General features: G+C 47.8%; 6 protein-coding genes and 1 non-coding gene across 7 annotated transcripts; 2 read left to right on the top strand and 5 right to left on the bottom strand.

Moving 5' to 3' along the window:
- Window positions 1–33: 33 nt before the first annotated feature.
- Window positions 34–2,134, top strand: F4807DRAFT_403708 (uncharacterized protein). Its single transcript, XM_047996041.1, has 5 exons — window positions 34–97; window positions 199–704; window positions 767–1,059; window positions 1,119–1,867; window positions 1,951–2,134. Exons 2-4 carry the CDS (start codon window positions 448–450, stop codon window positions 1,553–1,555), a joined length of 987 nt encoding a protein of 328 aa, XP_047859068.1. The 5' UTR covers window positions 34–97; window positions 199–447; the 3' UTR covers window positions 1,556–1,867; window positions 1,951–2,134.
- Window positions 1,861–3,186, bottom strand: F4807DRAFT_1460 (uncharacterized protein). The gene is made up of 3 exons (XM_047993157.1): window positions 2,896–3,186; window positions 2,520–2,845; window positions 1,861–2,460 (listed from the first exon to the last, which is right to left on the bottom strand). Exons 2-3 carry the CDS (start codon window positions 2,783–2,785, stop codon window positions 2,166–2,168), a joined length of 561 nt encoding a protein of 186 aa, XP_047859067.1. The 5' UTR covers window positions 2,786–2,845; window positions 2,896–3,186; the 3' UTR covers window positions 1,861–2,165.
- Window positions 3,187–5,220: 2,034 nt separating this feature from the next.
- F4807DRAFT_t2 lies at window positions 5,221–5,322 on the bottom strand. The gene has a single exon. It is a non-coding gene; the product is annotated as a tRNA-Leu (tRNA).
- Window positions 5,323–5,821: 499 nt separating this feature from the next.
- On the bottom strand, window positions 5,822–7,520 carry F4807DRAFT_403696 (FAD-binding domain-containing protein; the record flags this gene model as incomplete). The annotated part of the gene is made up of 3 exons (XM_047996040.1): window positions 5,822–6,950; window positions 7,012–7,440; window positions 7,476–7,520. The coding sequence occupies 3 exons, from the start codon at window positions 7,518–7,520 to the stop codon at window positions 5,853–5,855; spliced, it is 1,572 nt and encodes a 523-aa protein (XP_047859066.1). The 3' UTR covers window positions 5,822–5,852.
- A 1,951-nt stretch (window positions 7,521–9,471) lies between these two features.
- On the top strand, window positions 9,472–11,276 carry F4807DRAFT_403689 (uncharacterized protein). Its single transcript, XM_047996039.1, has 5 exons — window positions 9,472–9,893; window positions 9,951–9,976; window positions 10,027–10,063; window positions 10,146–10,608; window positions 10,672–11,276. The coding sequence occupies exons 1-5, from the start codon at window positions 9,680–9,682 to the stop codon at window positions 11,144–11,146; spliced, it is 1,215 nt and encodes a 404-aa protein (XP_047859065.1). The 5' UTR covers window positions 9,472–9,679; the 3' UTR covers window positions 11,147–11,276.
- Window positions 11,277–13,070: 1,794 nt separating this feature from the next.
- On the bottom strand, window positions 13,071–13,780 carry F4807DRAFT_1368 (uncharacterized protein). The gene is made up of 2 exons (XM_047993067.1): window positions 13,342–13,780; window positions 13,071–13,286 (listed from the first exon to the last, which is right to left on the bottom strand). Exons 1-2 carry the CDS (start codon window positions 13,579–13,581, stop codon window positions 13,140–13,142), a joined length of 387 nt encoding a protein of 128 aa, XP_047859064.1. The 5' UTR covers window positions 13,582–13,780; the 3' UTR covers window positions 13,071–13,139.
- A 6,892-nt stretch (window positions 13,781–20,672) lies between these two features.
- On the bottom strand, window positions 20,673–21,421 carry F4807DRAFT_403674 (uncharacterized protein). The gene has a single exon (XM_047996038.1). It carries the CDS (start codon window positions 21,337–21,339, stop codon window positions 21,046–21,048), a length of 294 nt encoding a protein of 97 aa, XP_047859063.1. The 5' UTR covers window positions 21,340–21,421; the 3' UTR covers window positions 20,673–21,045.
- Window positions 21,422–23,135: the final 1,714 nt, after the last annotated feature.

Below are 23,135 nucleotides of genomic sequence, written 5' to 3'. Positions count from 1 at the left end.
CGTTTTCATTATATTTACTTTCTTACCTGTTCAATGCTACGACATAGAGGGGAGCTAGACTACAATGCCAAATGAAACGACAAGTTCCCAATAACAGGTACCTTGAATGCAACAACTATTCAGAATCTCCTGTTGCCTTATTGATTTATTCCTTATGTTTACGTTCCCTAGCAGCTCTATGCTGATACTTACGAGTAGCCAGACAATACCCTGTTTTCAGGAGAGCGTGTATTCCGCTGGGCCTCTGGAAGATCAGGAGGGCTCCCGAGGTATTGAAAGGTGGATGCGCTGTCCAACACCACCAATATCAGTAAGACTAGCCGAGGACTCATTTGATAGAGAAACAACCACGAAGACTCGTGAGCAGAGAGTTCAGGGGAAAATCGCCGCATTTGAAAGTGTGATATATTCTGGATCTTAACGTCTTGAGGTCTTGGCACATAAAGCATGTCACTTAAGCGGCATCGGCCATGTGGAAGTGATGGAAACCTTGGTGCTTCATCTATGCCCAACCAAGGAGGGGCAGTGGTCCTTTTGAGCAAAGTGATCGAATTATTTGATGAAGAGGCTCACGATCTTACTCACATCGAGGAGCATAAGGACAACTTAGCTTGCCCTTTCTGGAAACATAACCCCTCCCGGTATTTGCATGTCACAAGCGCATGTACGAACCGCTTTGGTTTCAAGGATATTGGAAAGCTGACGTAAGTACCGTTACATGCTTCCTGGTTGTTTCATGCACGACTTGTATTAACAGAAGTTTTAGAGAACATATCAAAAGAGTGCATTGTCTGTGGAACGGCTGTGAGAGATGTGGCAAGAGATTCAACAAATACAAATTGGAACAAGTCCGCGAAGAGAAACAGAAGCATATGTTGAGTTGTACAAATCCAGATAAATGGCGGAAAGACTCAGATGCCGAGTGGATGACCGAAGCGCAGGATGAAGCGTATGGACAACTCAATTTCCAGAAGGACAAGGGCAATCCAGATCAATGCTACAAGAAGATTTGCCGTGCATTATGGGGGCCAAACTACCACAACGAGATCCCAGAGCCCTGTAAGTACTAAAATTGATTAGATATATTCGATTGTCGCTCATCCTACTGACGAAGTTAGATCACCGGCCCGGTTTCGATTATTCTGTTCTTCGTTGGAAATTCGTGAAAAAGTTGGAACGGCTGGAACTCCAGAAAAGACCCGAAGGATCGTACCAAAATGCCAGAAACGAGACCGCGATATCAGCGCCACCGCTTGTTCATAATCATGACCCGATGCTTTCTCAACAGGCATTGAGTGACTTGTCGAGCGGGCCTCAACCCTTCTACAGATCCCAGAATCGAAAAGATTCAGGCGTATGGTCATATGATCGCAGCTCAGAGAACCAGTTAGCTTTCGCTAAACCCACAGTGCTGGACTACGCCTATGATGATGGGGGCATCGAGGATCATTCGGCAATGGCCCAAATGACCGGAGCTTGGGACAACTTTTCGGTTCCAAATGGACATCCAAGTCTTGAGCTTGATGAGGACGGCGATGAAGGTTTTGGGTTGTAATCGGCAAACTTAGTACTAAGCAATTTCTAGGTATATATCGTGGCAGGGATGAGCGATGACGATACGCTTAACGAACAGGCCCCCTTTCTTGTTATATATTTCCAGGTATATATGTTTAGCGCCAAATATGCATCGTCGATTCGTTTAGCACCGTACGAAGTTGGGCTTTTGCTTCATATCGTCTGTGGAGCTTCCCAGGCAGTTAGCCATCGACCGGTGTCACTTAGTCTATTAAACTAGCTAATGCAGGGGTCTTGGCCACATAGTATCCCGGCCTAGGTCGGAAGTCTCAGGGCTTGCTTTATCTTAAGAGTACGTATATTATTCCTGCTTCCCTTGCATATTCTCAAACTGCCGTTCACGATAGTTTTCGCAAGTCTAATCGGGTCGTAAAGCTTGAATCGTCACAGCTTTCCGAAGCTATCATCAAGCCAACCCTTCGAAAAAATTACAACATATTATATCCCCGATACGCCTTAAAATGCACCTTCATGTCCATAGCCCATAAATAAATGAAAAGGGGTTAAAATCTACCCGAAAAATTCCGCCTTCCTGGTGCTGGCTGCGTGAATTCCCTGCTACTTGAAGTCAACTTCAAGGGATGTTAAAGTCAAGTCTGGGACGAGATGGAGATACCCAAGGCCAATTCCCATAGACCGGACATCTCGGACGTATCACAACCACCCGGATGTAATACGGTGTGGGCCGGGACTTTGTTGTCTAGAGCCGGGATTTGCATGATGATTGATTCCGTCACACCGAGGTACTGAGACCGGTGGCCATCAACAGTAATATCAGAAGTATCGGAAGCGAATACGATACCCGTCTCGCCCGGAGCGACATAGGCGGTAGTATTATCGTTGGGAACAGTTATCAAACCTATCCCTTTGATGAAAATAACCCATCTATTATTAAGCCTGTTAGTACTTGTTGATTAGCCTAGGTATGCTCGGAGTGGATTTACTGGTTGTATGGTGCACTGTGGACACCTTGGTCGTAATTGGGTGGGATGAAAGTGTAAGATAAATTAGCAGCACCACCCAGATCCGCTGAGTAGATACTACTCCTGTTTAGAACATTTTTGGAAGTAAATGCATTATCAAGCTGCCAGCACTGGATAGTGGAATGGCCGTCCACGGCGGCAACCGCCGTTATATTAGGCTTAAGCAGCGCTGTTGCTGAGCCAAGCAACAGAGTTGATATTATAGCAAGACGAGTTAGGCTATACATTTTGAGGCGGGGTATTGGAATAATTATGAATGTAAGGGATGGTGTGAAGAAAGGGAGACGCTATGAAGGTGTGAGATAGGCCTCGCGAATATATAGAAAAGGGAGCTTACGATGCCCGCTCATGGGATGGCACGGGTTATAACGTCATGCCGCGACCGTAACTACGCTTGAACGATGTTGGCTGTCCAGTTCCGAATCCTATCTGCATCGTGGTAGTACCCGAGGGGCGGGTGTCTCCGCCATGAGGAGAAGATGTATAAGCAGCTCCTCAATGCTACTGCGAGTTGGCCTATCACTACCTCCGATGTGACCCAACCCAAACTACTGAGGATTTGTAGCCTGCTTTCTTAACTTACTCTAGTAGATATGGTGACATTGTCTGATCCTATCTTGCGGCGTACTAGGCACTAAGGTGTCTAGCCTCGTACGCATGTACTAATTGTCGATCAACAGGCCCCTTTCTTGGTTGATCGGCCCTAGTGTCATCGATAGATGCTCTTAATTTACCATATATTTCAATGTCTGGACTTAGCTAAAGAAAATTCTAATGCTTCTGCGGCTCAGCGTTAGTATCTCGGACAGGCCGGAGTGTAAGTACTTTAAGGACTAAAACAAGTCGATTGTATCTAAATGATGTCGGGCATCTACCTATTTCCAGAAGCACATAGCTAGATGTCTGGGCAATTTGGATCGTACGTACTTATGATCGGGTACCTAGATAGTTGTTTTCCGGACATGAAGCGAAATTGTTTTGATATTTTAGCATCGTGCGCAGGGCGGGCGGGCTATACCACCTAGCAGCGAACCCGAACATACGATCCCAGCAACTCGGGTAGCACCCATGGATCTAACCGGGTCCGTTCTATCGGAAAGAGGCAGAAACCCGACTTTTCCTACCTAGAAACAGAATATTCCCTGTCTGATCCTTGCTGCTTCCCGTCACCGTTATAACCACGTGTTTGACCCCATCTAGTTAGTTCCGTTAAAACGTCCTTTTTAGTCACATTGTTATCTGTGTGGGTTGCCTATTTCGGCGGCGATTCTCATAAGCTACTCTATATTAGGAAAATGTGTGACTTACTTGGTTGGATTACATATGTGCTAAGAATTCCTTCGAGGTATGGGGAATGACATATTATTATCGAATGCTACCTATGTAGGTAAGAACACAAGGGAAAGAGTTTGCTTGCTAGGTTTATTACAGTAACGGTGACAGATAGAATTTTGCAGGCCGCAAGAGTTGAGTAAACTTCAGCGGGTATACAGCGAGTGTCATACCATACTTTCTAAGAATTTAAGAAGTGAGGAGTCATGATGCTTAGGTATCTAGGCAGGTACCCATTTTTCATAGTGATGAAATCCGCGAGATGAGTAAGAGCTTACCTACTAGGTACCTAGTAGTAGCCAAGCTATGGCAATGATCCTCATATTTCCTGCCAAGCTATTCAGCCTCGATTATCAACATTGTCAGAGTTTTGCCTCGCTACTTAACATGATATTCACATAGAAAACATAACTTGAAAGGGCAGATTGTCGTTGTGAGAAGCATGGGCCCGCAAAAGAAAGAGGGTAAATGGACTGAAGACACGTGGCAACCGCATAAATTACGGACTCCGAGATTGTCTCAGGCCGAACCAAAGCTCGGCCACTCGGCCGGGTCGGAAGGCTGGCCGTTTGACGTTATATGAAAGGGGCTTGCTCATCACCTGCCGGCCCGACAAATAAGCCAGCATTGAGGTCCGAGAAGATCTCGACATTCGATCAACATGTCGAATCTTGTTTCGATGGTGGTATGACCTGACCTGCTCAACGTGTATGGACAGGGTAGTAGACTATATATGAATTAAAATATCCCAACTCGCTTCTCGATACGAGTCTTCATGATATGATATTTTGTACAACCTGACAGCCTAGTTAACCGCGAGAAAGGAAGACCGTGTTACCGTCACGTCGCATCAGCTTGACCTCCGATGTTCCACCCGGGCCAACTTGTGACCATCCTGGCTTTTCAGCTGAGTGGAACACGCTTATTAAATGACGATATAATTTCGAAATTTCGGGGAACCGGATGATCAGCAAATGACCTACATTAGCGACGTTAATAGACCAGTGAGGAGATGAGGCTGCTTTTACATAACCATGAAGATCCGGGGGTGGACCGTGCTGTAGCGGGAAGCTGAGAAGATGGGCTGATAGCTACGGCATTCTATTGTTTCAACGAACGATTTCGTGCTTCTAGAAGCTCAAATTGCATGGAAATCGTCCATTATGTAACATTCCCCGCAACCCAGCCAGCCCAAGTTTGACGCCACCGTCCAGTTAGGTACTAGCAACACAGTGCTAGTTGTTGTTTGCTATTTGCTATTTGCTAGCTCCGCACACGAAAAGAAAAAGGAATGAATAATAAAGAGGAGAGACGAAAAAATTAATCGTATTGACAAGAGTGGGATTCGAACCCACGAGGGTTTCCCCACGAGGAAATCGTGTTAAGATTATGACCTTAACCTCGCGCCATGGACCAACTCGGCCATCTTGCCCATCCGTTACACATTGGAAGTGTTGACAGTTCAGCCGCTATTGTGGATTATGTACGTGAGGGACCTTTGAAAACGCCCCGCAGCCCCTTTTTTCCATCCATTCACACTATGAAAATTTCGCAAATTATTACCTTAGCACAATTTCTCTTCCATTTCATCTATTCGGTTCAGTATCGAATCTCAAACAACAATTGATCAAGGTGGTATATTTTTAACGTGAACGCTTTACCCCTTATTACGTATGTCAAAACCCAGCATGTCACCGCTCATTCGATATTGCCGATAGTCAGCTCATGATTGGCACCTAAAGAAAATACCAAGCCAACCTGCCTAGGTACCTACTCAAAACAGACCCACCAATGCAGCTTTTCGTATTTTGTATTGACGTCGTGAGAGGATTTCAGAAAAAAAATCCGCCAAGCATTTTCGGGACGAAAAACTTATACGTATCACAATATATTATGCCCAACGCAGCTAGAGGAGTAATGCAGGTATGTACTCAAGAGTAAAATAATTTAATAAGCTATCTTTCAAATCTTTCTGCATAATTTACTGTTTTGTGAAGGCAAGTTTCCTAATATCATCTCAGACATCTTCCAATCTTCCGATCCAACGGCGGTATGGGCGTAGAAGACGCCGAATGGATCGTACAGCTGCTTGATTCGATACAACCTCGCGTAATTGCTTCCAAAGAACGCCTGGCTGAAATCGGGCTCGATGTAGTCGGCCTCCGACATATAAGCACCAGCGCCGGGTGATACATCTCTCCAACGTTGCATCCACCCGTACGTGAGCCTGTCGCTGGCGGCTTTCATATCCGCCTCGGAACTGGTCGTATTCCAAAGTGTTGCCATGATAGCGTGCATCACCGTATTTCTCCATGCTGGATTTACGGCGTTGTCCGGATATCCCGTCTTAGGCGCGGCCGCGATGTTAAACGCGACTATGTAACCACCCTCCTCGACAACGCTCTTGATAGCGTCGAACGTAGCATTCAGCCTCGCCGGATCTTGCCAGTTGGACTTCGGGAATAGGCGACTAGCCTGACGGATCGCGTTGCTGCCCCAAGGCTCGACCGGAAAGCTCGCATACCAGGCATCATAAAAGTCATCATACTCGGTGTAAACAGGGTTGACTTCAACACCCAGATCTCTAAATTTAGCGAATAAAGGGGCGACCAACGTCTCAAGCTCAGTCCTGTTCATGCCCGGTGCGAACCAAGGACCCATGTCCGAGAAATAATTCCCTTCTCCTAGCCTCGAAATTCGGAAATATTCATAATTGCCGGCGTCGGTGTAAGTGATGAAGCCGTCGAAGAAGGCGCGTAACGCATCCCAGAATTGCGTGTATGAGAGGGTCGGCCCTGTAGCTAAAACGTAAGTCAATGTAGTCACTTTGATCTTCGGATACGCTTTAACGACGACCGACGTAACGGCGCCGAAAGTAGAACCTCCGCCGCCGCGTAAAGCCCAAAATAGGGACGGATGGCTATTTTCGCTTGCGGTCACGAATCGACCATCGGCCGTGACGACCTCCATAGAGAGCACCTGATCCGCAGCCATGCCGTACAGGCTTGATAGGGGCGAGTGGCCACCACCCAACAAGAAACCTCCCATGACGCCGACAGTCTAATAATCTTCGTTAAACCCCAAACTACTTTCCCAGTGTCGGATCTTGAGAATTACTTACTCGGCCTTCACCGCCCACGATAGTGACATTATTATTCCTAGCAGCTTCGTATGCCTCAAAAGCCTGGACTCCGGTACCAAGTTTAAAGGCAGGGCCACGGTAGGAGCCTTGTCGGTAGTTATCAAAGAACTGGATCTGTTTAAGGTTGTGAGTCCAGATCGACAGTGCCCCCATCCCGACGGACTTCGCGCTGAAGTCGTGGCCGGTGTTCTTGATCACCACGCGCAAGTTGAGGTTGCGGGCAAAATTAATCGCAAGCTGGATCTGCGCTACGTTGCGAATTGAGACCGAGTATTCGGGATAACCGCCAACTGTGCAGTTACTCTGCGTGGGCATGAGAGCAGGTGGCATGCACGTCGATCCCTGGAATAGGACCGCGTTGATTGAGGTAGGGTCCTCGGTACTATTCAATTTCGTTAGAGCCGTTCCCTGTATTTGGTTTCGTCTACAAGTCTGGAACTTACTGGTAGATGGATGCATTGATCCAATTCTTGGTGATGAAATCGCATTTGGTCGAGTTATAACTCTTGAAGGAATCATAACAAGAAGATGCGTAAGGGACTGTCTTAATCAGACCTCCGCCGAGTAAGATATTGAATAGCTGCCACGTAGATGAGAAGGGCCAATATGGATCATCTGGATATGTCTTGCAAAATCCGGGTATGGCCCGCTTAGCCAATGTCTCATTTATGCTTGACTCATTCTGGAAGCTAAATAATGAGACGTCTGACAACCCAAAGTCGGTGAGGTTTGCTATAACAGCATCAGTCAGTTGTTGTGTCTCTCCTTCGAAAAGCTCGGCGGTTGAATTCGACTCCTTCGCGTCGACGATAGCTACAGCGGGGGCTACCGTGGACTCATTAGCCGCTAAAAAGGGGGTGATCAGTAACAATTTTCTTATCTTTCCCGAGTTGCTAAGAAGCGCAAACTAACGAATTGTTGAATTGTTCACGACAATTGTTTGGCCATATACGATGCGTGGCAGCGAAATCAGTAGAGTGCCTACGACGACTTTCCTGGAGCAAGACATCGGTATTACGTGTGCTCAGCGAGTCGGCACGAGCTCAGTTTCAATAACTCAATTTGAACAAGGGATCATAAGTGAAGATTGTATAATCTGTCTACCTCTGCCGTATATATTCTACATAATGATAAATATCTTACGACGACTGTTCGGATCCGGCAGGAATGCCGGCTAGGGCACCGGTAGCCGCCAGCTTGGTCGGAGCGTGCCACATGGATTTGTCGGCGATGGATACCTGCTGACAGAGTACAACAGTAGCAGCAGATCTTCACACGAGGATCCTTTTTACCCCAACGAATTCTACATGCCAGGCTAGATGTTGAAAGTATCGGCAGTATTCTGCAACTTTGCCGAGGACCCATGGTAGACTATAATATGGTAGAGGGGAGTCGGGCTGGGTCTAGGTACTGAAAGATGCATGGCGGGATAGCATATCCAACTGAGGCTGTCACGCTCTTACTTTCTTGCAGAAAGCTTTCATAAGCTGGCTGAGAGATGTTTATTAATCAATATCGAAGATCCAGAAGTCATCCAGAGTCTTTCTCTATCAAAAGAGCACTCGAGAGGGATTCAAGTCTCATATCTTGGCAATCAAGAGCAAGATTCAAGGGAGCATAGAAGGACTTGACTGGACACATCAGAATCGTCCTTCACTTCGTCCCGGTAAAGCCGTGAGTCAAGGAGGTTTGAATTTTGCCAGACCCTTGTAGACCGGACGGGCTGGATAAATTGCCCAGCGAATGGAAGAACCGCCACAAGATGTGATCCCCGATGCAACTGCTTGAGGTGACATTTACCCCAGGTAATTCCCCAATGATTAATGCATTTATAAGACAGGTCTCGTTCTACATCAGCATATGATAATTTCTCCCTCCGCATAATATCCCTGTGATCTTCCCAATGGTATGCTGTGATACCCTAGATTTTTTGTCCTGCTCTGCGACATTGGATAGAGTTGAATCTCGGTAATCATTCGATAGACGACCATTGGGCGTAAAAGTTGCAGGACAAGTACTTCGAAAAGCGGCATCGGTATATTACGCGTACCATCCCTAATAGCGAAACCATCTAATATAGATGTTTAGGTAATATTTCCAAGAGATAATGGAGACATGGATTGTTACATGTTCGTTTTCCTAGCGATCTTCCTCCTCACCTTAGAAGGAAGTAGAATCGACTACTCCTACGTTCTTATATATATATCATAGATATCAAATTGCGAGTCTTCTTCATGTTATATAGTTGCCAGTATCTTGGATAGGACTTGGGACGCGAAGGGATCACGTTGCATGTTAAACATATGTACCTGTCGAGGAATGGAAAACTATCTATATGAAAGGCCTTGGCTGCAGAAACAACCCATCCACGCATTGTCCAATCCCGGTGAAATGGCCCCTTTTAACCAAATATAAATGAATTCTGTATAAGTAAAGAGGCTGAATTCAAGGCTTCTGTCGTACAGAAACACCTTGTCAAATGCACATGACCTTTTATGCTGCCTCCAGATACTACGTGTATACTACGTGAGCTGTACCGAAATCAAGGATATCCTATTATATAGATGGAGATCTCTGTTCTAAGCGAAAGATATCACTTAGACTTCGACCTGGCGGACATAGTGAGCAGTCAACAGCTCGTCAAAATATGGAGTCTTCTCTATATACATTTATCTCGAGCATAGCAAGGCGACAATCCCTCGAGGGCCCAGGAAAACCTTCCGGAGACATCACCGACTCTTACCCCTATTCACCTCTTCAACATGGCGGCTTCTTTATCTTGTTCTTTTTCCCTGCAATCGCATTCATAGTGGTGTGTCTAAGGATATATGGCAGGGTTAGAAGCAGGCAGTTTGGATGGGGTGAGTGGTCGAACGGGTATCTCGTCCGATAGACCTGTCACTAATAAGGTGTTATAGACGATGCTCTAGTATGCATCGCCATGGTACGTGATAGCCCTTCCACTTGGAAGCAGTGATACTCATAAACATCAAGATGCTCTCGATTGCCGAAACGGGATGTTCTCATATGGGTGAGTATTGTGGGGATTATTCTAACTGGGGTGGACTATACGAAATTCAATAAGAGACAGAACTGACCCCTATTCTTTATAGCCATGCGTACGGCATACCTAGGAGTTCACGTATACGACATACCGATGACGGCCGACATAAGCCTCGGGATGTATTGGAACTACATAATCCAGATCATTTATAACCCAATACTCGCCCTAGTCAAGTGTTCGGTTTTGACATTCCTTCTGAGAATAGGGGGGCAGAGACGAAAGATAAGATACTCGATACATGCCCTCAATGTGTTCACCATCGGTCTTATGATTGCCATATTCGTGACCGTGGTTTTCCAGTGTTCGCCAATCTCGTATTTTTGGGAACGTATTACCGATCCGACTCTTCAGGGAAGATGTATTGATACAGGGATATTCTATGTGACGACTGCGGCGTTGACCATCTTCACGGATGTTCTAGTCCTTGCCCTTCCGTTCTGGATCTTCATGGGATTGAAAATGGCTTCTAAGGTCAAGTTTGCTATAATGGTTGTGTTTCTCCTAGGAGCAATGTGAGTCTTGCTATATCAGCCACACAGATGACTAGAGAGTAAGGGGCTAACATTCCTCGGAAGTGTTACTATCGTCAGCATTCTTCGGATGTTATGGATCATAGAGACCTCTCTCTACCCCATGAAATATGACTACTCTTACGATATCAGATTCACTTATTCGGCCGTCGAAACAAACTTGGCCATAATCACAGCGTCAGGTCCGGCATTACGACCATTATTCATGATCTGGTTCCCTCGTTTCTTCTCCTCACTTCGTGGGACGACGAATCAAAACTACCGTCACCGGGATGGACGATACGCAAATAATACAGGAGACGTTCATAAGTCTGGTACGAATGGCAACAGCTCAAAGGGAGAACATCTCTATGGTACGTCATCTTTTGCTCTCAGAGATATGAAGAGGAGGACAGAGATAAGGGGCCACTCTCCAACTACCAGCGAGGAAGAGATTATGACATACAATGGAATTGTACGGACGACAGAAGTTGAGATTCAGTTTGGCGTTAGGTCGCCGCCGTCTCCTCGCCAAGAATGAAAAACCAATAACAGATTGACAGGTAATTAATGCAATGCCAAGGAGACACACTTACACATGAAGGTAATAGGCAGGTTATAAATTTGCTGTAAATAGTATATAATTTGATACCCACTTGATGTTTTCACAATTTTGTTCTTTTTAAAGTGTTGCTCGAAAATGATCAAGTTTTATCGTCAATAAAGAAGAAAAGGGGTTACCCGCTTTGTGACGTGTAGGCCTACCAGAGCGAGCCGCAAAGCATTGTCCAGGTGGTCTAGTCATTCTTGAACATGTATAGCTTCAATAATACCGGTACGTCAATCGGTTAGAGAGACCTTAGAGTTTCTCAGCGTCAGGCTCAAAAGATCCAACAATAATCACAATTTGATAAAAGCAATTGTTACCTTTAGATTATCAAGTGCCTATGAACAAATGTAAGCTTCATTATTTCGATCAACTAGTCAATTTTGGTACCTCATTCTCTATTCTACCACTTAGGTAGGTACCTATTTGCAATGCGATGTTCAGGATTCTTATAAATGACTCACGATCGCTCTCTAACTATAAACAGCCACAATGACCAAGGGAAAACTTAGTGATTGATGGTATGACTAGGAGAGTTTTAGTGGCCTAGGTAGATTCAAAAACGAAAGCTGTTGATGTATTAAAACCAAACAACCTAACCTCGACCGAAACCACAGCATGAATGCCTTGTTATGTCAGCGAGTAAGTCGACTCCGGACTAGAGGGAGAGAACAAGAAGGTTGAAGTAAGCTTCACTCCACTTTTAAGGCTCTACGTCCCTGACCACCAAGGCTGCTCGCCGACTATTGGGCAATGGGGGCTAATGCTCCAAACCCCTATCTATTAAATTTTTCAAATGAGAACTACATACCGCCTACATGAATCGATATAGTCTTATGACTTTTTTTCTCGAGTCAGATTTCCTATCAAGCACCCGCGTGACTATACCAATTGCTTGGTTTAAGCAAGGGATTGCTGTCAGAATTCCTGAAAATCCCTCACCAATGTATAGTACATATCCCAGAGCGGGACGGACCGGGCCAGACATTCGTGGATCTGACTTACTACCCATGACGAAATAGTTACGTAGCCCTTGAGGAGGCTGGTTGGTGGCGATGAGATTTGCAACATCCCATGAGATCAGGAGATTGGTGCTAAAGTTCCTCAGGAATATATACTCCTGCATTCCTCCTAAGGTTTCCCCCTATTTTAGTATGTGATCGACATTCAAAAGCAGGCACAAATTACGATAAGTACAATCACTCCGATTTGAAAAATTCCCATACAAATTAGCTAATTACTTCTCAGAACAATATGACATCGCGTAGAGAAAGTATGTTGTTGTATTATACATCACGACGGACGATAGTGATGATCTGGAGTCTACCTACCTAAGCGATGTCAAGGATGCTTTGGTAGCGTAAGGGCCCAACCGAGTCAAGACAAGGTCGAGGTACGTCTTTTCAAGAACACCGCCAGACTACTTCACTCGCCTCGGAGTTAGCTCTATACCGACAGGTATGTATCTATTGCGGATTCTCTACACACTGTCTACATACATACAGGCAACCCAACACGACACGCACACACGATATCTAAGGGTTGTCACATACGCAATGTTCACCACACTACCTAGTATCTAATGTCTACACCGCTAATATCTAATATTGAAGTCAATAGGCGTAGAACATACAATGCAGCCTGACGGGAAGGGTCTCGGACGCCTCGCCATCTCCGGCTTGGCAAGCCATCGTGATGCTTGGCCAGATGCCGCAATACCCGCATCCATATGCGGACCAGCCGTATTTCTTTCTCGCTCATTTATCCCTGTCCGTTCAGGGAATGCTTAAGAGAATTCAACAATAATCGGGGAGGGAAATTTTTTAAAATTAAAAAGAATAGGGGTAGACGGCACGGAACGCGCAGCACATCATCCGCCACAGCTAGAAATATCCCATCTGTCACACCCCATAACGACAGAACGACGTTATCGCGCCACATGTCGCAGGCAGTCGAAACAAGCGCATACTTTGGCCCCATCTCTCATCGCACTGCATCGTCCGCCTGTTGCGTCTATGGCATCATTCTCGTCACTCCCCCAAAGCTCTAAAGGTGGTACAAGAGAGGGGAAGATCTGAAAAATCACCTTTCGTAATCGTACGTATTGCACACGAGGGGGGGCGACATACAGATCTCAGGAGAGGCGCGCACCAGGCGGCGATCAGTCCAGATATCACGCGATTACCATGGTTGGCGCAAAGCAGTGTAATTGACGAAGAAGGGACAGCAAGGGGAAAAAAGAGAAACAAGCATAACACGGGAGCAGCAAGCTCGCAGAAACAAAACAAAACAGAAAAGAAAATAAGAAAACAGGTCACTTCCCCTCTCCCCAGAGCCGGAACGTAGCGATATCGGATTGCGCCGTCCATTAGAGGTACAGTAGGGCCGCATCAGATATATAAAACATTGGGTTGCACCACGTTATACAGGCAGAGAAGAAAGGCAGACGAAAGGGACAAACTGACCATAGGGAAAACAAGGAAAGTGGAATTAGCTCGCGTGTCCCCCCTGGAAACACGGTACATACCACGCGCCATATCGCCTGAGTTTTGGAACTTTTCTCTCTCGATCGCGCAGGGAGCCATATTGGGGCCACCGCTTGCTGATATCTGCGCGACAGTTCCACCACGGGACGGCGGTCGCCTAGCACAGGCGCGGAGTACGGAGCACAGAGTCTCAGGGCAAACGTATCGGACCTTCAAGTTTTTTTTTTTTTTGGTTTTTTTCCTTTCCTTGGTTGCCTGCGACGTCGGCGATGGTTTGATATATCACTCGATTGCTGGCGCAATATCCGTTTCCGCGTAAGGTGATGTGGCATGATGGTGAATGATTCGGGTATGGTGCGTTTGCCGTTGTGGCCCAGCATTAACTAAGGTAATAAATAGGTAAGAGAAAATGAACTTCTGGACAGCGATGCTTGTTTCGCGGTCCGCACGGGCACCAGGACGAACAACGCCGGCGAAGGCGTCGACCTCCGCGAGACACGCATACCTAGCTTTGCAAGGCCCGACCTTGTTCGAATGCGGTTCCGGACGGCCAACCAGAGCTGCACCCGGCGAGGCAGAGATTTTGATGAGGCGCCCAAGTTCCACGGCATTTTGGCCCGGAAACGTACAGGTAAAAAAAAAAAATTTAAAAATTTTGATAATGCATGATTCAGCGGGCAGGGGAAGGCGGTCCTTGCGGCGTTTTGCGGCCTACATTTTGGGCCGGCATCCAACTTTTTTTCTTTCTTTTAATTATTATTTTTTATTTCCTTAATTTCAGCCGGCAGGGAAACACGATGGGCCTGTGGTACGTTTCACCATCCCCACAGAATCTGACACTCTGTGAGACGCAGAAGTCTGCAGGAGAGAGATGATATCGACGGGAGAAGGCGATACGAAGCTGTGGGGAGAGGAGAGATAACGAAGCTGTGTAGCCAAGCACAGTAAGCAGCTGAACTGCACCGAACTGCATCAGAATGCTCAGCTGCCGGCCCCCGGCCCATTCAATGGCCACGATACGACGGTTTGCTGCTCGCCCTATCGCCCCGGCATTGCTGACTTTTGACTCAAAAGATGTACCATAATAGACACGGGAACGTAGGTGATCCAATGATGTAGCAATACAATAATCAATTTTTTAATTCTTCTCCAAAATACTCTTCCCTTGCCTTTGGTTCCGAGTGTAAGCGCAAGCACAAGAAAATGGGAATGGTCAGGAAATGCCACGTCAAGAAACGCGGCATAGAGTTTAAGAAATAAGCCAAGGAGGTGTATCCTAGCAGCACGTGCGGGAGACGACAGCGTGGTGGTCTCCTTACATATCTAGGTATGCATATAGGTATGCATAGATGCATGGAGCGTAGCCTTGTGACACCCGCAGGGGCGGGTGAGGCTCACTAATAATAATACGTCAGCCGTGTATGTGTGTGTAAGTGTAGTATATGTAAGTATATGCGCGCGCCTGTGTGTGTCTGTGTGTCTGTGTGTTTGGTATTTCGGACGACATGGGCTCGCCAAGGTAATGGGACATGGGCACTTCGAAGCGAGCTGCAGAAGGCCGTTCATGGCAACAGCAACCGCGCCGAACAGTGATCGTGTCTTTTTTCGCCGATCCTAGCGGTCCCAAGACCCAGTGCAGCGTCCGGTTTGGTTTGGTTTGCAGGGCTGAGACGAGACGAGACGAGACGAATGAAACTCGGACCTATCGTCCCGATCAGCGTGGCCATCGTTGACCCGTCTGACCGGCATTTTTCGGAGAGAAGGGGACCAGATGTTCTAGCTCGTAAGCTTCGAATGAGGACCGTCTCGGGCCGAATTTGGCCTAGGGCAGCGGAAAGGTGCAGCAAGCGCCGAGCGCACTCCTGCTGCCACAGCACGGAGCTATTTCTGGGACCAAGGGCCAAGGTACGGGCCCAAGGTTGTTGCAGGGTGTGTCGCTATTTGGACCCCACGGACATCGTGATGACGCTCAGATGACCCAAGATTCCTAGCTGCGCCGGTGATACTACACAATGTACGATAGGAGATCTTGCTACTAACTCATGCTAATCATTGCTAAGGCGGTCAGACGCCTGCGGGAACTAACCAGGTCTGGGCTCGAGAGAAACGGGACTATAGAATGACCGCAGATGTAAAGGATGGCTGAAACGGTCAGTTGTTTTTTTTACGGCTGATGAAACGCTGCGATAAGTCGAAGAATAGCGGTCGGGTTTTGGGATTATCATGAACTTGCTCTGATGCCAAGGGCCGAAAAAAGTCGTAAAAGGGGAGAGGGGAAAAAATAAGAACCCACAAGAACCCTGTTATAGTAACGTCCTCGCGTAGAAAGACGTCAGAGGCGTTTTGCGGAGAAGCTAGCTTTCCCAGGGGGTTGGGAGCCGACGAGGAACGGGACGCGCGGAAAGGGGGGGCGTAGAAGACGGAGACGGCACGATGCGTCATTCCAACCTACTAGGTGGCCGAGTTTGCCGGGGCTTCACCATAACTTACAAGGCATGTGGTCGTAGTATAATATGATAATAATATCAATATGATAATGTGCGTGCTTGTGACATAGGGGGAGTTATTCGCTGAATATTGCACTATACTTACTGATCGGTCATCATGAGGGACGTGTACGGAAAGGTGTCAAAAGTTTAGGCAGTAAGACGATGAAGCTTGAATTGTATAGTTCTTTGTCAGGCCTCTGCAGCGGACCCCTTTTGGGAGAACGGAATCCGAATCGGGTCATTTCTGCTCGCGTGAGGCAGGCCGACGTGAGGTAAGCTGATACCAAATTGACAAAAGCATGCGTCGCTTAGCTGCTGTAGCCAAATGAGATCACCTCGTCTTTTTTCTCTAGATTACGTTGTGGATAATTCGTCACATCTTACGACCAAGACTGCGCACGCTGGGCTGCATACTGCTATACTTACCTACGCTCTTAGTGCTTCTACACGGTAGGGGGAGTCGAAGGCGAATGGGATGGATGGGATGTATCCAAAGTTCACCCTGCAGGGCTAACCCGTCCCCATAAGTACCGATACCAGATGCTACCCTGAGTACCAGATGGCTATTGCTTCAAGCTCCCTTGTTGACGATCAGGTTCGACCCCAAAAACCGAAAGGAAACCTGCAGCGAGGGCGCAGGGGGGTTCGACTTGCTGGGTCGACGGGCGTTGGCTAGAGAGCACAATAAAATGACACGTCAAGTTCGTGCCCCTACTTCCTTCTCCTTGCCGTTACTGCTGACTTACCCATGAGGCTGACTTACCTTGACATATACCGTGGTGAGGAAGGGTAGGTGTGAGTCGTGAATACGCGATATGTAGGTTATTAGCCCTTCGCTGATCCGTGCTCGACAGCGACAGCGCATCAATACCGACTTATACCCAGGCACCTTCGACGTGTCGCTACACCGGTCCTTCCGCTCCCGTCACAATTCTCATCAGCGGGACAATTCTCGGTGTCAATTATTCCATTGGTGACAGTAAAGTGCTTTGGGCTCTCATAAGACCTGCCCGCTTCTCCCTGCGCGACGAGACACCAGTGGTGGAGGCCGCTCCGGAAGAATACCATTGGTGATAGATCAGGTAGCACAGACCGTGCCGATTACAACATTGAGCGACTCTACTCTCGGTGAAGATTGGCTGGTCTCACCGACTGACCTTTTTTTTTCTCTACGCGCCATGGTCTCCTGCCATTGCCATGGACTTAAACCTGTCAGATACGGGAAGAGAAGAGGAGCCGTATGCATCTACGGCGTCTAGAACCTGCGGAGCTTGTTTTCGTTTACCATCATTCGCACATATTTCGCAGATCTCTTAGAGGCTATGACGCACAGAACACAAGGGCCGTCGAGCCGAAGATCGACAAGAGCGGCTTCGTTGTTGTGGTTGCTATATTCAGGGGTAACTTGCATCCACATTCGTGATGCCCAACGGCGAGGGGTGGGAAAAACCAAGTGTGCTAAAGAAACCCGGCCATTTGGGAAGAAGCATGGCAACATGGCAGCATGGCAGCTGTCAACGGCCCTCCCCGTTTTCCCCTAGCTCTGCCCTATGTAACCAGACGGGCAAATATCTTAGACCTAGGTACTTGAAGGTGAGCCGGCTGCTCTGGTAGAGCTATGCCCACAAGGGCGCGGATGGGCGGTCAAAATATGACCTGTCACATTTTTGTATAATGTTACGAACCGATTCGACACCCGTTCGGGCTAGCTCGCTGCCCAAGCGGGATACCGGGTCCCCATTCTATCGGCACGATTACAACCCAAGAATTCCATCCGTGACTTTTTTAAGCTTATGTATACCCTCATAGGTAGCTGTTCCTACGGATTGGGTTCAGCCTCTGGGAGGGTTGCTTGCCTAATCGGACCAGGGGCAGCAACCGCGCATGCGCGCCGCGAATATAGCCGTTCGCAAATGACCGCCTGCAGATATTGGTCGTACAAAGATCCTAGACTTTTGCACCTGGCTGGTAGCTGGCGTCGGACAAGCTGCGATGGGCTCAAGCTGAAAAGCCACCCTTAGAGGCACCGCCCTGCAAGGTCTCTCATCTTGATGAAACGTCAAGTGAGAGAGCCTGCCCCCCCAAATGAGTTCCCTTGCAGCTGTAGCGAGGCATGACCGCTGCTGGTAATTTGAAGCCGCAACCTATGAGCAGGCCAGAATCCCTGAGCGTCAGGTCAGTCTCAGCACCAACCTGCATTGACAGCTCTGTGGGGTAAATGCGGCCATGTAGGCTGGGTGGCGCACATTGTGTTCTTCGGTGCCAGCCCGCCGTCCTGACTGGTCTGAGCTCATTACACACAGCCAAAGCTGCCGAGGCTTGCTGTCGGGGTGGTCGTTTCGCGTGGGCCGCACACACCCCCCCTCGTCTCCAGCAAACAAACGTGCTTTAGTTTGTAATATGTTTCCTGACGTAACAGCTCAAGATTGGGCGGGTACCAGATGAGGTTCGATCTACCGTTAGATCTTGTCGCCGTGAACGAGATGAGACGTCGCGGCGACGATAGGGGGTATTTTTGCTGGTTATTAGATCTAGTACAAAGCCGCGCGTCATCACGGACTGGCGATAAGCCCCAGCCTCGAGGCTATCTAATAAGAAAACAAAACTAAAAGGGGTAGAAATACGCAACCCCTTGACAGCTTGACGGATCCGACGGCGTGGTTAGGGACCCATTTTTATTCACGTGTAGTCGGGGGATCTGCCTGGGATGTTTGGGCTAGCTAGAAACGCATCTCACTCGCTGGAAGTTTTCTAGAAGAGGAAACGGAACTTGAGCTGCTGTCTGGGTTCCTCGGCTTAATGCAGGACCGCTTTGTCCAATGGGCGTCCGCAGCTAGGCCGGGCTTGCAGCAAACCTAGAGCTAGCTCCTCCCGAAAGGTGATGACTCTGTTCATCCAGGAAGAAGTGAGAAGGCGTTGCATCTCGTCGTCGTATCGCTTAAGTTTCGAGATGGGGGAACTTTCCAACCAGGCAACCTCTTCACTGCAGGACTAAATGAAAACCCCCCACGATACGGGGCATTGAGTTGATGGGCGTTGATTAACACGACGGCACATGACGAAAATCGGAATGGTGAACCTTGGAACACAGATAGTCGGCACCAAGTGACGGCGCTCGATCCGAACGAGATGACCAAGAATAACCCCCCATGTCACTCACTTGGGGGGGATCATGAACTTCTGCAAGTTGTCGTACGATGTGTACGATGTGTGGAGATCGACGAGAGGATGATGAATCCACTCGGAGAGACTCGACAGCAAGCTATTCTACCGTAGTGCCTAGCTCAAATCTTGGAACGGGAATTGTCGCTGCATTCACATGAACACGGCAAGTGGAGCCTGTAGGGTTGTATGGTGTTGTATGGTGTTGTATGATGTTGTAATGGTCGTCTTTTCTATCTAGCCCTTCCAATTCGACTCGACTGTAAGAAAAGAAAAACGTCTAGGCACGAACCGGAATCCCATGTGGAGGGGACAGAATGCCATCCATCTCTAGCCGTAGATCGAAAAGAATTGGCGATAAGAAAGCAACCCATGTAGTTGGGAAGGAATTCTTGGTTTGCCTCTAGCACTGACTAGGGGCTGTCACCAGGTAGATCGCTGGCCAATTGTTGCGCTACAGCGCTGCGGTCAGCGGCTTAATATCGAAATAAACCGAGATTCAACCTCTTTGAAACGAAAGGATTCGTATTTGTCTTTACAAGTAGCTCGAAACATCATCAAGGGAGGTAAAACGTGGTCTTCTATATGGCTGGTCCATGTCAAGAAGGCATCAAGGCATCAAGCCTCCAAAAGGTATCAAGGTAAATCCTTCTTTTTTTCTCTAAGCTTCAGGAAGACTGGTCTGACAATGATGGGGCAGAAGTGCGCATTCCTCAAGGACACATTATGCCCAATAGATCGCTAGTGACGAATAGACAAGTATTAACAAAATAACCCCTGCGTATTAAAGTACAATTCAGCGTATCAACACCGTAGGTAGTTTGCGCAAACATGATAATCGTTGCTGGGCTTTCCCCAGACGGCGAATCTGACATATATTAGATACTAGATTACCAGATCCTTCCGGGCAGCAATACCAGATGAGGAGCCAGATACGATAGGTACTGTGTATCGCCAAAAGCGTTATGCGGAACAAATGACGACCAGCAAGGGGCGAAAGAGGGGCAAGCAATAGCAAGTAATACTTCGCTATCCTGCTGTAATTACCAAAAAGGCGAGATCGAGCAGACGAGGCGGACCTTGTCACTCATCAAACACTGGTGACCGAGCTTTCATCCATTCGAGATATACATTGATATGTATGTATGTAGGTATGTAGGTATGTACAGCAAAGTAAATGATGGTTCATGCCTATGATAGAAAAGGGAAATGGATTTGTGGACGCACGTGGCGGCGAGACTTCATAGCCCATGCTCGACACAGTACGAATTATACATGATTTAAACGGCTTTATACTAGGGTTCCTGTTCCACTAACGACGACGGGCAGGACGACAGAGCATCTAATAATCAATAGACAAATAATTGTAGGCTATTTAAAGCTTCAATTGTTTGTACTATATATTAAAACTTTGTTACCTAAGTACCTACCTAGGTAGATAGAGAGGCAAAAAAGGGGCAAGGGGGTCGCAAGGAATTTTGTTATCGTGTAGTAGAAATTAATTCTTAATGCCGGTAATCCGTCTAAATTTCCATCGCCAAGAAGACTCGTCAAACCAGTAGGGCTGTCCGATATCAACTAAAAATAATTACACTAACTCATTTGACTTCATTATGGCCTTATTTCTTCCTTTTCTTTTCGTATTCCTGGTTGGAATAATTCTAAAAAGGGGCGTTCTCGTCTTTTACGATAGGTGCTAAATCTTAAAGCCTCTTCGGCCTTCGAGATAGATCGTTCTGGCTGGGTCTCCCCGAACGTACTGTCCCACCTTGCACATCCGATACGCTGCGCTGCGCTGCTGGTTGCAAATACCGCCGATGCATGGTTGATGGTCGACGGTCGATAGGCTACATAGGTTTGTCTGGGCATGCTTCCATAGCGTGTTAAACCCTATAAGTGCCCATAAATGCCCATACCGTTGCTCGTCAAAGCAGCTAGAGCATGCAACAAAACAAAGTATTGCGTTGTAGCTAAACTCTAGAACGAGCATAGATACATACCTACTTTCGCCAAAAAAAAAGTAATAGGGTCGCCATGCAGGCATGATTCCCTCCCCTCTCCTCTCCCATGCCACCCCCGTCCACCGTCCCCGTCCCCGGCAAATGCAAAAGGCCACATAGAGTATAGGTTGGTGTTGTAGTCAGGTAGTCAAGTAAATATCAATACATGCAGGTCTGACGAAATACATACTCGATTGCTCGACTACCTCGAAAGTAGCATGAAAGTAGCATTCCCGCCGACCCTCAGTTTTTTCCAATCTGGCCTGATTATTCCGGCGCGGTCAGGTTTCAGCGCATCGTGCGCCGACTGCCTCTTCGGGAAACTACCAAGTGATCATTGTGGCCGGTCGTCGAAGCTTGATGGGGGCTGAAGGGGTTCCATTACTGTAGATAGACGATCCCGGGACGTGATCCGTCTCCCGTTCGCGGGTCGCCGTCCTTAGCTTTGCCGTTGCCGTATCCGTAGTCGTACTCTTCGACCGAACGAGGAGGGGTTGCCGAGGGGTTCAGGGCTCTGGGGGGGCCTGCAAGAGCGCCTTTTTTCCGATAGTTTGGCTCGTGGCTTGTGGGAAAAGAAAAAGAGGCGTTGGAATGCGTGGGAATAGATAGAAACGAACATGGGGGGTTGGCTAGCCGGTGACGTGCGACGGGGAACGGGGAACGGGGAACGTGGAACGTGGAACGGGGCGATTTCTTTTACCTATTTCCTAGAGAAAACAGAAGGAAAAAAAAAAAAAAAAAAAAAAAAAAGGAAAAAGCTATGGAGGGGCTGATCGTGAGGCTTACCAGCCAGTCAGCTATAAAACTGCCGTGAGAGGGATCAGCTCCTTGACAACTGTCTCGCATGCAGGTTTTTGGGCCGTTTTTTTTCGCGGTGCACCGTAATGAACCATGCACATCCGCCCGCACGCACACACATACGCGCACACACACATATTCAAGAGCGAGAGAGGAGCTGGATCGGCGTACGCTCATCTCCATAAGTTCCAGCGCTGTTCGGCGAATCTTGTCGTGTCTCTTTTTGAACTGTTGCACGTTTTCGTGGTATTGGGGGGAACCGACCACTTAAGCAGCCCAGAACGGGGGCGCTGGTTACGTCCTCAATTTCCATATGCAGCTCGGGGACGCAATCTGTAGATGCCGCACGTAACGACGAACAAAGAACCCTCCCGTAAACATATATCGCTTCTATCACCATTCCCCCCTCGTTTCCCCCCTCGCCTTCCGTGGCGTGCCTAGTACCATCGAGACCGCCTACGACCGACTACGCGATGTCGGTTGTAACATCGCGAGGGATCTGTGGGAGGGGCATACCAAGGAAGTAATGTATGTATGTACGTATGTATGTATGTATGTGTATGTATGTGTATGTACGCGTGGACCGTAGGCGAGGTTCGAGACATCCGCATCTGAGGTTAGCTTTTAGTCAGCCATGTAGCCTCGCTGATCCCCACGTTGATTATCATGTAAGTCGATGTGGGAGAAGTTGAGATAAGAGTGGATATGTAGGATTAGATGATCAGTCAAAACCGACTTCTTGAAACCGAGCATGGAAGTGAGATGGATGTCGATGTGAGTTACGATACGAGTCCGGGGAAATTCCCATTACTACGAATCATAGCACGCGACATTGGCGGCTCGCTGTGCAACGGGCGCCCGCGGGGGTCTATCCGAAGGCAGCATCTGCATCAGTGTGACAATACATGTGCAATTGATGGTGTCGTGGCCACAGACTGAGAAAAGTCGGTCGATGGCGATGGGGGATGAGGGCTGCATGAACTTTTTT

Source organism: Annulohypoxylon truncatum, assembly GCF_022578515.1.
Source record: "Annulohypoxylon truncatum strain CBS 140777 unplaced genomic scaffold F4807scaffold_1, whole genome shotgun sequence".
Lineage (NCBI taxonomy): Eukaryota > Fungi > Ascomycota > Sordariomycetes > Xylariales > Hypoxylaceae > Annulohypoxylon > Annulohypoxylon truncatum.
Note: the sequence above shows the minus strand (reverse complement) of the source record. Positions and strands in the feature narration are given on the sequence as shown.